At 54.4% G+C, this 12,303-nt stretch overlaps 1 protein-coding gene across 1 annotated transcript in view; it reads left to right on the forward strand.

Annotated features, from left to right (window-relative positions):
• The window catches only part of AIF1L (allograft inflammatory factor 1 like), a 19,817-nt gene that overhangs the window by 3,232 nt on the left and 4,282 nt on the right, over positions 1-12,303 (forward strand). Inside the window, exons 2-4 of the mRNA XM_006024381.3 lie at positions 3,097-3,163; positions 7,406-7,447; positions 9,562-9,724. Coding sequence (XP_006024443.1) covers positions 7,414-7,447; positions 9,562-9,724 — 197 coding nt within the window. The 5' untranslated portion in view covers positions 3,097-3,163; positions 7,406-7,413. The remainder of the gene's footprint in view (positions 1-3,096; positions 3,164-7,405; positions 7,448-9,561; positions 9,725-12,303) is intronic.

The raw sequence follows: 12,303 nt of genomic DNA on the forward strand, positions 1-12,303 counted from the left end.
CTGAATGGGCTGGGGTGGAGGGAGGGTTGGCTGATTCTGTTCAGGTTGTGTTAGAGGTAGAGGGGGCTTGCAGGCCATAGGTAGCTCTGCATAGACTGAATGCACATGCAGCTCCACTGGAGAGTGGACCAGGAATGCTAGACAAGCAGCTGTGCCCCAGAGCTAGTGCTGCAGCCAAGGGCTGTCGGAGTGAGCTGCCCGCTGGAGCGGGGCTGGGATTCCTCTGGGATGTTGTGAACGGTTGGTTATGGAGCCATGTGAGTGTCCTGGAGCAGCCCAGGAGAGTCACAGGCTGCAGCACATGCCTCCACTGTCCCTGTCTTGCATGAGGAAAGCTCTCGTCCACCCAACCCTCCTTCCAGCAGTGCTTCCTCTTGTATGCAGTTCATGTTCCCCCTGGGCTGGGGCAGGAAGGGATGTGTTGTCCCTCCTGGCTGTCACCTTTACTGGGTGAAACCTGCACCCCCTGCTCCTGCTCAGTGTGGGAGCCTGAGGTCTCTGACTCCATTCTGGCTCGTCTGCTCCCTCCTTGAGGGTGACTGTAGGCAGGTCACAGCTGCCAGGGTTGTTTATGCCAGTAACAACCCTCCTGAGCTGCCTCGCAGCACAGGATCACTTGGCAGACTTCAGGTCTGCCATTGTATACCACAAGCCCATCAGATCACCGCCGGGTGGTACGTTGCCCTCCGCTACTGCATGTAGTTGTTGTGCTGCTGGAGCCTCTGGAGAGATGCAAAGCCAAGGGCATGACCGCTGGCAGACTTGGAAGTCCCCTGGTTCCCTGCATAAGAGGAGAATCTCAGGCTTAGCATCGTGGCTGCTTTGCCCGAGGTTAATGGCTTTCAGCCTCCCAGGAGCCCTACTGCTGGGCTCCAGTGCTCAGTTTGGTTGGACTGGGAAAGTGCTTGCCCATTGTGTTGGACTGGAAAGTGATACCCTTGGGGAGAGATAATGATCAAGGTCTGTGGAGCTGCCTTGGCTCACTGGGAGCTGCTGTGTTGTTTGCACCAGGTATTCCAGTCTTTCTCCAGCCTGCAGCAATGCAAACAGATACTCGGGAAACACCGATTGGTATCAGGCAGTGTGCGTTGAACACGGGCGTTGCTATCGCTCCCCTTGAAGCAGCTGTCCAATTTGGTCGCCCTTTCTAGACGGAGAGGGGATGGACTATGGGTTTTACTATGCTGTCTCTGTCTGAACTGTGTTCACGTTACAGTTGTATCGCCTGCCTCAGTTTCCCTAGCTAACTTGTACAGGGGGAAAGAAGGGGTTAAGGGATACTGAAGCCAGCGCTGTGACTTGAAGGCCTCTCTTAGAGCAAAGATTCTGCTTCAAACTTTTTTTCTTATTGCATACCCTCTTCCGGATTTATCAGCTGCCTGTGTACCCCTACCAGCACGTTTTATATTTTAACCCCTTAAATGCCAATTATTATAATGAAAATGAAGTCCACCTTTAAACAATTTCTCTTGCGTACCCCCCAGAGATGTCTTGCATACCCCCAGAGGTATGCGTACCATAGTTTAGACACCCTGGTACTAGAGCATTTGAATAGCCATGTACTGGGGAGGTGCCACCCAGGGGGTTTCCAGGGGAGATAAGCAGCAGGGAGAAGAAGGGTCAGTGAGGAGGGGGGGCTTGGAAACAAAACTGGAAGCCAGTTATTCTGAAGGGCTCTAGGGGCTGCTCTGCAGTAGGGGGAAGGGATCAGGAGCTCAGTTGAGGCCTTTAGGAGGTGCTTAGCTTTCCCTTGGCCCTTTCCCCAGCCAGCCTGGCCACAACATGGGGCAGGATTGTATTTGTAGGGGTCTAGGACATGTATAACATCTCCAGGCTAGAGATGATCTGCAGCACCAGACGCCCCCGGTGCTGCGGGCTGAGACGTGGAGCCACCCAAGATATCCAAACCCCATGTGCCTGTTCGATTGCTGCTCACGCAGCTGGCAGTGTTGCAGTACTTGGGGAGGAAAAAGGCTCTTCCCCCAGTAGCAGCGCCTGGGCATACTGCTCCCAGAGACAAGCCTGTGTTTGCAACACGTGCGTGCCGCGTGCAGCCGCTGCTGGTCTGAATCCCTCGGAGGGCCCTTATCCGGTACTAGCAAAACATGAGCACAGCAGATGTCAGTGACTTCTTCGGGGAAAAATGTGGCGTTTGCTGCCCAAGATGCACCAAAGCCATCTGATTCCTTTGAGTTCCTCAGAGCTGGATGGGTGCAGGGGGCTGGAAGGGAAAGAAAACCCCTGTGGTGTGCAGCTGCAGGGCGTGGGCTGTCAGCGGCATGTGACGGGCAATGCTGCATGGGTTCAGCTCTGTCCTTGCCTTGGGTTTCTTGGGCACAGAGAAAAAATCCAGAAACAAAAAAACCCAACAAAACAACAAACCAGTCCAGCTTGGATCCAGCCCTGTGCTAGCAGTGGGGGCTGGAGATGGCTGTACTGCCTGAGCACGGTGGACATGGGGCCTCTACACTGTGAGAGGTAGTGGGGGAAGGGAGCCGTCTCCTGCATCTGATGCATAATCTTTCTCTTGGCGTGGGCACAAACTGTGGTAGTGTGAACTCTCAGCGTGGAGAGCACACCATCTGCACCCCATCCTGCATCTGGGAGTTTAAAAGCTTGGAGACCACTGTGTCCGTCGCAAGGGAACCGAAGCCATCCCTATGCAGAGCGTATATGTCGAAGTCTCCTAGACTTCAGAACCAAGATGAGGGTTTGAGACCCCTTGCATTTACCTCCCAGACTCCACTGGGCTATTGGCAGAATATTATCTTCTATATCACTGTGCAGCACCCCCTGCCCCCAGAACTAGCCCTGTTGCAGTTCACGAGGGGAAGGTTGTTGCCAGAAGGAAATCCCCAGCCCCTGTGAAGCATTTCTGCTCACATCGAGATCCTAGCTGCTGGGTGTTTTTGGAGGGTGGGTGGGAGGTTGGCCCTGTGTAGGACTCTGGGATAATAAAAAACAAGCATGGCTTTTTGGCAGTCTGGTGGAGGCGCGTGCATGCACACACACCCCTCTCTGCCTTCTTGGAGATTGGATGGGCTTTGTCTCGTGGGCCTTAACCTTTGGGAACTGTTTGTCCTCCACCCCCCTCAGGAATTCCTGTGCGACCCAAAGTTCAGTGATGAAGAGGATCTGGAGGAGAAGCTTGCCGTGTTTAAAGGTGAGACTTTCCCCCCCTTGCAGCTGTATTCCCTGTGCCAAGTACAGCTTCTCTCCCAGCAGCTGGATCCAGCCAGACTGTGCAACTTGCTACCAGAAGAGATAAGTGACTGAGCCGAGATTAAAAGCAACCTCCTCTCATTCAGCGCTAAACAAAACTCCTCTGTGGCGCTTAGTTTTCCCACAATGAGACTTCAGACGCCCCCTCAAGCGTTCCCTCCCTCCCACACGACTAGGGAACAATAGCGCTTCTCTGAAGGTATGTCGGCATGCAGCCACAGCCCCGTCTTCTGTCCCCGAGGCAGCTTCAGTGCTAGCGATGGCTGTATCCTTTGTGGGAAGGGGTGCAAAACCCTCCCCAGGGCTTTGCGTGTTAGGTGCTTGGGAGAGGGTGTGCAGAGGCTTCCACTACAGCATCAGCAAGTTTCTCACTTTGGGATCAATGGGTCTGTGCCACACAGCTGGGATCCCAGCTCCCCTAAATTACCAGACCTTTGGGTCAGCCCCACTGTCCCGGTTTTTCCCTAGTGCACAAATCACACAGCTCCGTTGCTCCAGAGCCCACCTCTGCTTGGCCAGCCTGGGGCGGGTGCAGGAGATGTGCCTTGTTAATCCTCATCAGCACATTCCTGGCTTATCAGCAGCTCTGGGGGGTTGATTTGGGCCCGGCGAAGTGCTGGGGGGGAGGAAGAGAGAAGCAGGCACAAGGCTGGGACCTGGGGCGGGGGGGTGTCTGCCAGGCTTGGGCCTCCGGTTCCCATTATGCCTTTATCAGCCAACACCGCCTCTGCCCTTGGGAGCTCCGGGAAATCGTGCCCTCTGTGTCATGCTCCTCCTAGGCATCCAGCCCTCGCCAGCTTCTAACCAAATAAAGCCTGGCTGACTGCAGCCCCAGGGACAGCTGCCTGACCCTGCTTCCATTCCAGGCACCGGCTGCTCCTTCCACCTCTTCCTTCGGCTTTGAAACGGGCCCTGAGGATGCTGACTGGGACTTTTTTTCTGAGGGAACTGGATGCGGATGTCCTCAGGGGCTCCCTCTCCCTTCCCTGCAGGCTGCCTGTTTTCTCATGTCTTTGCTGAACCCCTGGATAACTTTGCCTTTGACCTGGGCACCCTTCAAACATTGCATTTTGGAGCCCCCTGTAACAAGAGCCTTCGGCATCTTCCCCGCCCCCCTCTCCTGCATCGGGCTGGCTGGCTCGCCCGCCTGCCTTGCTGGTGTCCCGCTTTGCACTGCCAGCACCTCCTCTGGCTCTGCCAACAATCAGCCCATTGTGCCTCTCGCCCCCACCCCGCTCCCACCAAACCAGAGCACGCAGAACCAGCATTTGTGTAAGTGCACCGGAGGCACAAGGGCAGGATTTCGCCTCATTGAATCTCCACAGCATGGGATGAAAGGGGAATGCGGTCGTGTGAGCTCCGACTCGGAGAGCGGTGGGATAAAGCCACCTCTGTTTTCTGCGCTCCTGTTCAACAGCATCCGAGGAGAAAGGAGAGTGTGTGCACACAGCATGTGACACGCATGCAGGGGCTGGGATGCGTGGCCCTGATGCTGCAGCTGGGACCAGTTGCTTTAGCCTTTACTGGCTCTCCCAGAAGCTGCTGCTGTGTTCCCTTCCCCCCCGGAGCCTGCATGCCAGTGGCCAGCTGTTGCCTTGGGGGTACAGCTGCTGCAGCCAGGGACTGACAAACAGCTTGTTGAATCAAAGCGTGAATCAAGGAGGAAACATGGCTCTAGCACTTTAACCTTGGTTACTTAGGTTTGGGCAGCAGGCTGCTATCTCTCTGTTGCTAGCGGCGCTAGGAGTTGTCCTGAAGAGCAATTATCCTGGAACAGTTCTGCAGAAGGAATTCCCGGAGGCCCGTTCCTGATGCTTTATAACACGGATGGAGGAAGAGAAGTGATCTCTTCACTATAGTGCCCCTCACCTTGGCTTCTGGGCATTTCACAGAGCTGAGGGGCAGAGGAATCGGGCTTTTTCCAGGTCATAATGTTCTGTTGAGTCCGTGTTGGTGAAGGACAACGATCCCCAGAAATGGCACTTGAGTTCAGAGCAAGTTGAAGCACAGCAGTGACCCAGATGTTCTGGGACTCATGCTTTGCTTTGCAATGGCAAGGTGTGATAACAGGTAGGCCAATGCCATCCTGCACGCCACAGCAGGTTGAAATATGCTGGCCGAGAGTCCAGATTCTTGTGTCCAGAACATTTTCTCTCCAAAATACTCTTAGCACTTGGCCGGACAGCGTCTTGGATACGTGTGGCTACAGTGCACATTCACAAAAGCCAGCTCACTGTAGAGTACTAAACAGTATCTGTGGGGTGTTTAATACCCAACTCCAGCTGCAGCCCAGGCCAGGACTGTCCTGATGCCTTAGAGATGTGAGAGGCTGCGGTTTCTTCCCTCTTCTTGGCTCCCCAGCCAGTCCTGGCACGCTGTCTTGCCTTGCTGTTGAAACAGTTCCTAGCTAGAAAGCATCACTGAAGTGACTGGTGACTAGTTAGCTGGCAGCTTTGTTTGAATCTCCAAGTTTGTGGGCCAGTAAAACTGCCCTGAATGATATAACCTCCTGCATTCCCTGTATTACCAAACCCAGCTTCCAAAGGCGATTGTGGAAACCAGAGCAGCCAAATAAAGCCCTAAGAGGGTCCTTGAACACCGTGGGGAAGGCAAGCCTTTAGTACACCCAGTTCATGCTTGCATTTGATTGCTAATGAGGGGGTTGGGTTCCCTGGGCTGTATGGCATGTATGTGGCTCCTACTAGCACTAATGAGCTTTCTGCCATCCCACCAAGTGACCCTCTCAGCTCTGAATGGGAGGCTAGGGCACTAATTGGCACCTCTGACCTGGCATTTGGCCTAATTGGTTTTTGGCCCATTGAAGGGGCTTTTTGTAGCTGCAGAGCCGCTTTGAGACCCCGGGTCCTGGTTTAATTGAGGAACCACTTGCCCAGTTCTCCATGGTGTCCTACGTGATTGTCGGGATAGTCTCTGGCCTGGCGAATGATGTGACTGCACTAGTAATATGGAGAAAGCTTTAGGAGGTCCATGCCAAAGCTCTACTTTCAAAATGATGTTAGTGTGGAACCATTTGAGGATCTAATAATGGAGCTGCGTATTGGCTGCTAACCCTCTGCGTCCGCTCTAAGCACTAGGGCGAATAGCCCTCCGAAGAGAGAGTGCTATCCCTTTAAGGACCACTAAGCCTCAAAGAGGTGATGAATTATTCATGGCATGCCCTCTTGCATATCCCTTTGAATTCCTGAAGGATGTACAATAGAGAAGTGCCCATTCTGGATTCTAGCTCCTCAGAAACTGGAACTAGCACACAGGGAAAACCCAGCCCTGTTACTTGTGTAATTGGCAGTCTACCTACGTCTGTTGGTCTCCTACCCATAACCTTTGCATGTCCTCATACATATCCCTAACTTGATCTGCTCCTCCCCTGTGCTGCGTCTGCCACACAGAGGGGCACCCCAGCAAGGGATTTCTCAAGTCAGCGAGAGCTCATGGATGCTGGGTTGTTTTAAAAGGCTGGACATTTCCAGGGCTTGAGAGCTCTGCCTGTGAATGCTACAGGTGGCGGTGGTGCTGGGCATGTCTCCTGTTTGGGCTCAGTGCCTCGACTGAGGTCATAGCCCCTGGTGCTGGGTGCTGGACATAGACTTGCTAAGGCAATCCTTCCCCAGGGAGCTTGCAGCTTCAATAGAGGGCATGGCCAGCAGCTTGAGAGAAGAGAGAGGTGGTCCTGACCCAAATGCAAAACCCAGGTCTGAGCCAGGAGGAGAACCAGCATCCCCCCTTCCAGCAGACCATACTACCTCTCGCTTTTTCCCTATGGGCAGAGTGCAGCAATTGGCCAGACACCCATGGCCAAGCGTTTTGTCTTCTGAGAAGACATCTGTGTTGTTCCCTTCAAAGGAGGTGTGTGGGATCGGACTAGATGGGCAAGTGCCTTGTTACAGCCCGACTTATATACACTCTTTGGCATATCCTCTTGGTGATCTGGTCCCTGTGCCCAGCCATGAAGCAGCATCCCCCATTGCAGCTCCATGGTAGCACTTTGTCCTGTCCAGCTGATCTCAGTATTGCCCTCTTTCCCCTTCCTGCTGTTCCCCCCAGGGCAGCGCCGTCCTACGAGGCTAAGCAAGCCAAGCTTTCTCCATCCCTGTGAGCATCCTAGTAGCTGTTCTCTTGAAGCTGCTGTGACCTGCTAACTTGCTTCTGTGTGTCTCTCTTCCAGAGAAGTACATGGAGTTTGACCTGAATAACCAAGGCGAGATTGGTGAGTGACTCCTGGAGGGACACTCTGTTGGTAGGCTAGAAGGGGGCAGCCATCTGGGGCTGACTAGGACTGAAAATCCCTTACCTGGGCTCTTCAGGTTCCCTTCTCAGTTGTGGCTCCCAGTCCTGGTCTCTGGCACAATGTTAGAGAGCCTTTCCTCTGCTTTTTGGCCCTAGAGCATGCTGTCCCTGCACATCCACTGTCTGTCTTTTGTGTCTTTGCTGCTTCAAACTCTAGACATCTCTTAAGATCTTGGTTTCAAGCTTCATTTCTCTTTCTCCTGGGTCTCTGCTTCACTCCTGCTCTTCCTCTCTGTTCTGGGATCTGCTCTTTCCCCCCTTGCCCCTCTTTCTCCCAAAGGCCCTCTCCTGCCCAGCAGTATTGAGAAGAGCCAGAAGCCAAGTTTGCTGCTCAGATTAACCTGCAGCCTCAGGGTACAAAGCTGTACAAAACACCAAGGCTTTCTGATGGTTATTGAAAATCCAAGCTGGTGCATTGGGTAGTAGGACAGGGCTCCCTTCTGAGGGGCAGAATGACCTGGAAGGAGAAGATCAGAGGATGAATTGGTCCCCAGTTCTGTTGGTAGTAGGTGGCTTCGGGCTTTGTGAGGAAGGATATGACCCAGTTCTGGTACAGGTGTCATGGCTTTTACTGAGTGGTAGCCTCACAACTAGTCTTCCCACAAAAAGAGAAGAGGCTGGCCCACAGGGTCGGGATCCAGGCTTCCCCACGCTCCAGTGTTGGTGTGCTGCGCTTTGCTTTGGGTAGCCAGCCCCGCCAAGGCAGAGGGGTGGTCGTCCTGTATCTCCTGCGAGCCAGAGCCTCCCGGCCCCTGTCGTCTGACCCAACACGTACTTGGGAGGCTGGAGAAGGGGACCTGGCTTTGAACCCTGCTGCTGTTTACGGGGAGGGAAGGAGGCTGCGGCTCATTGTTCTCACTTGAACAATCCTAAGGAAATGACCTCAGGCCCTGCCAATGCAGGAGGGGTTCAGGGCTGGCTCCAAGGGGCCTGTTTGCTTCTTGTTTGGCCTCTAAACCATTGGTGCTGCTTTTCCCCGTCCCCACCCCTTTCCTACACTGTGATGTTTGGCAGCACTGGACTAGCTAGACAGGGGGAAGCTTTTCTAAGAGGTCCTGTTGCCCTTTGCTCCAGGAACCAACATTGAGCATGTCTGTGACACTCTTCATCCCCGGATCTCAAACCCGATGCTTAAATTTGACCATACAGAACCAACTGCTCTGGGTTCCCATGTCCCTAGGCCCATGGCTCCCTTTGCCATCACATTCATGAGGCAGAGGCATATCCTGATATTAGATTTCACGGCTGGAGACAAGGAAGCACGGCCATCACGGTTTCTCTTCTGTGAGGCAGCAAGCCCCAACGGAGTTGGAAATAGGCTCTTGGGGGGCGGCTGGTCCCCTGCTGTGCATCCAGGATACAGCACAAGCTGCAGCCCAGGAAGAGGGGGCTGCAACAGTGCCTTCATCACCTGCACTGCCCAAGTGGGGTTTCTGCATGGGCCAGTCTCTCCCCCTGCCCCTTTCCCCCGCATAACTAATTGTCCTAATTCTCAGATGCCCAGCCTGAGCTGCCTGACGGACTCCGGCATGGCACAGTCTGTGTAATGGCATGTACAGTGTGCCTGCTTCCACTCTGCAGCGGCTTACATTGTATTTGCCAGGAGATCCTCTTCCTCCTCTACCTAGGCCAATTATACCACTCTTGTCTTTCAGAACAGTGCCTGAGGGCTAGGACAGGAGTGAGCATCCATGGCCTCTTTGTCTAGCTCCTAACGACCATGCTGTTGATTGCCAGGAGTAGCAGTTAGGGTTAATGGGCTCCCACTCCATGTGTGCTGCACCCCAGGAGGCTGTCAGGAGAGCCCTCAGTGTGGTGTTGGGGGTGCACCTCAGGTGCTCCATGTCTGGCAGGCTTATTGCTCATTAGCACAAGACCTCCTTTCTGGGGTGTAGCATGCTTAGCTCTCCCTAGTGTGGCCCTTGGATGGTGCCAGCTTGTCCAGAAAGGCCCTGTCTCCCAGGGGTTGACCCCCGTTGAGCACTGCTGCCCCTCTTCCCCACAGCACTGACCCTCTGGCTCTCCCTCTTTCAGACCTGATGTCGGTCAAAAGGATGATGGAGAAGCTGGGGGCGCCAAAGACGCACTTGGAGCTGAAGAAGATGATCTCAGAAGTGACGGGCGGGGTGAGCGAAACCATCTCCTACCAGGACTTCGTCAACGTGATGCTGGGCAAGCGGTCCGCCGTCCTCAAACTGTGAGTGTGCAGCGGGGTGAGGGAGGATGCATGGGTCGCTGGGAGCTGAGCTTCGGGCATCGAGCCTGGTGCAGACACCAGCTGCTCTGCCTGGGAGAGTGGGGAGGGAGAGGCAAAGTTGGAGCGAGAACCTGGCTGCCTTGGATGGGCTGGAACGGGGACAAGACCCTGGAGGGCACTTCACAAAGGGAGCTGGTACCCATTTGGGGCTAGGGCCCACTCCACGGGGTGCTTGGAGGATGGGGCACGAGGCTGAAGTATTCTGGCTTTGAGGTCCCTGCTCTGTTCAAGCCACCTTCCCAAGCTGACCGTGGCTGGCTCCAGGAGGAGGGCCATTCTTGGTCTGATGTTCCCTCGCGCTGCTGGACAGGCATGGCAGAGATGCTTGCTGTGTTGGGAGAGGTCTGCTCCCACGTGGTCATGGCAGGGTTAAAGCATGCAGCATACCTGCATGTGCGGGACTCTGAGCAGCCCATCCTTGCTATGGGCTGCCTTCCCAGAGCCCAAGCAGGCCGAGCATGAAGCGGGCTCCCTTGCCGTGGCTCCTGTATGTGCAAGATACGGACGGCGTTGCCAAGGAACTAGCCATTTCCTTGCCGGCTCCTGCCTCCAGCTGCTTTCAACCCAAACTGTTTTGGGGGCTAAAGGGTTAGTGCTGCATCTCCACCTCTCCCCCAGCTCCTCTGTGTGAATGGCTCTTGGCATCAGAGCTCCTTTCCATTTTCTCCCTCCTCCTGGGTATTTCTGGGGCTGGGGGAGAGCAGGGTTTCCCCTCCCTGAATAAGGCACTCCTCTTCTCACTCCTTGGGCTGTGTCCAGAATCCCACCTCGTTTCGTCCCTGCCTTGTGCTGCCGTTTCCTCTTCCCTTGGCATCCCAGGGGCTGGCAGGGGAATGTGAGAGTGGGTGAGGGGAAGGGGAGGCACTTCTACTGCGGTATGAGCCCTCAGTACCAGCCTCCCACGGCTCCTTGTGCCCTCCTGACAGGGCTATGAAAGCCCTGCTCTAACAAATGGCTGCTGGGCCCCAGCTTGGCTGCTGAGTGCAGTGGGATGGGTCTGCTGGCACCTTCCCAGCCCTGCTAATGTCTCTTTTCTTTTCCCGCATTTCATGGCCACCAACTAAGCTTAGTCCCGTTCTTGTCTTTCAGTGCAATGGGTATGCAGGTCCTTTCCTTCGCTCCCCTTGCCTGTTCCCTGGGGGCACAGCCCATGTAACTGGCCACCCCTGGGCCTGTAGAAACATTGTCCCTTAACCCGCTGGGTATTTCAAGGCAGCAAAAACCTTTCCAAGTCTCCTTCAATGCCTTTGTGTGAATGTGTCAGTGAACGGGGTTTCCAGGTGTCCTTGTCCCAGGGATGGATTTGTTCCTGATTTCCTGTGTACCTTCCCTAAACCCCAGCAGTGGGGCTTGTCCTTGGCCATCTACTTTCTCCACGGAAGCAAGCCGGTCTCAGGCCTGTTCATCACCTCCCATCTTCAGCCCCACTGCTGAATAGGCTGAGAGGATGGGTCCCTTTTCAGCACATGCACAAACAGGCATGCCATTGTCCTCCAGCTGGGTTTAAGTTTCAACCGAGCCCCAGCTGAAACAAAAGCTGCAGAGCCAAGGTGGCAGCTGGCTGTAGTGGTGCCGCTCCAGTTCTTGGGAAGAAAGTGGCAATGGTGGCAAAACATTCTGGAGTTGTTCAGTCACTGCCCCGTGCCACCGGCTGCTGTTCCTCCTCCTGGCCTGGCGCACAGCTACAGCTGCTGCTCATTCTTGCTTTCAAATCTAAGTGCACAATTTGCTGTAGTGGCTGTTTTGGTTCAACAAACCAGATGCCAATGGTTTGTCTCTGCCCACACAAAGCGCTCTAGATATGCAGTGTATTTGCACAGAATTTCAGAAGCAACCCCCTGAAATGAACCTGCAGGTCCCCGGCACTGGGGGCTGAGGAGCACGTGAGTAACTTTTGCAAACTTTGCATTGAAGTTGGGATTTTGGAGGCTCCTTAGAAACTGCAAAGCTGGATGCGGTGGCAATACTGCCCTCTGGCGCTGATTTGAGGAAGTAGCATATATAATAATTTTTTTTTTTCAAAATGCTAAATGCATCACTGGTGATGAGGCTATAACATACTGTTCTGCCCTCCTACAGAGCCTGGCATCTGAGGATCTCCGATACTTGGCTAAGTTTAATGCACAGTGGGCACATCTACACATGAATATTGATGTGAAATAAAATAACTCCGGAGCTTATTGCTCTAGGAGTGTTGTTTGCCCATGTGCTTGGGACCACAGCATGTTGAGCAGCCCTGGCTGGCAAGGGGCCCCAAGGGTCAGCCTGCCAACCCAGGGCAGCTTTCTCCAGCTCAGCGTGCTGTGGAGGAGACTGGCTGGGGCACAAAGGTGCTCCAGAGCGGGGCTAGTTGGCAGGCAGCCCCTGCACTGAAGCAACCTCATGCCTCAGCCAGCCCAGGTAGCATCTGCGCGTGTGCTGCTGCAGAGTCAAAAACTCTGCAGCAGGATAGATTCATAGATGCTAGGGTCGGAAGGGACCTCAATAGATCATCGAGTCCGACCCCCTGCATAGGCAGG

This window comes from Alligator sinensis, unplaced genomic scaffold (genome assembly GCF_000455745.1).
Source record: "Alligator sinensis unplaced genomic scaffold, ASM45574v1 scaffold388_2, whole genome shotgun sequence".
NCBI lineage: Eukaryota > Metazoa > Chordata > Crocodylia > Alligatoridae > Alligator > Alligator sinensis.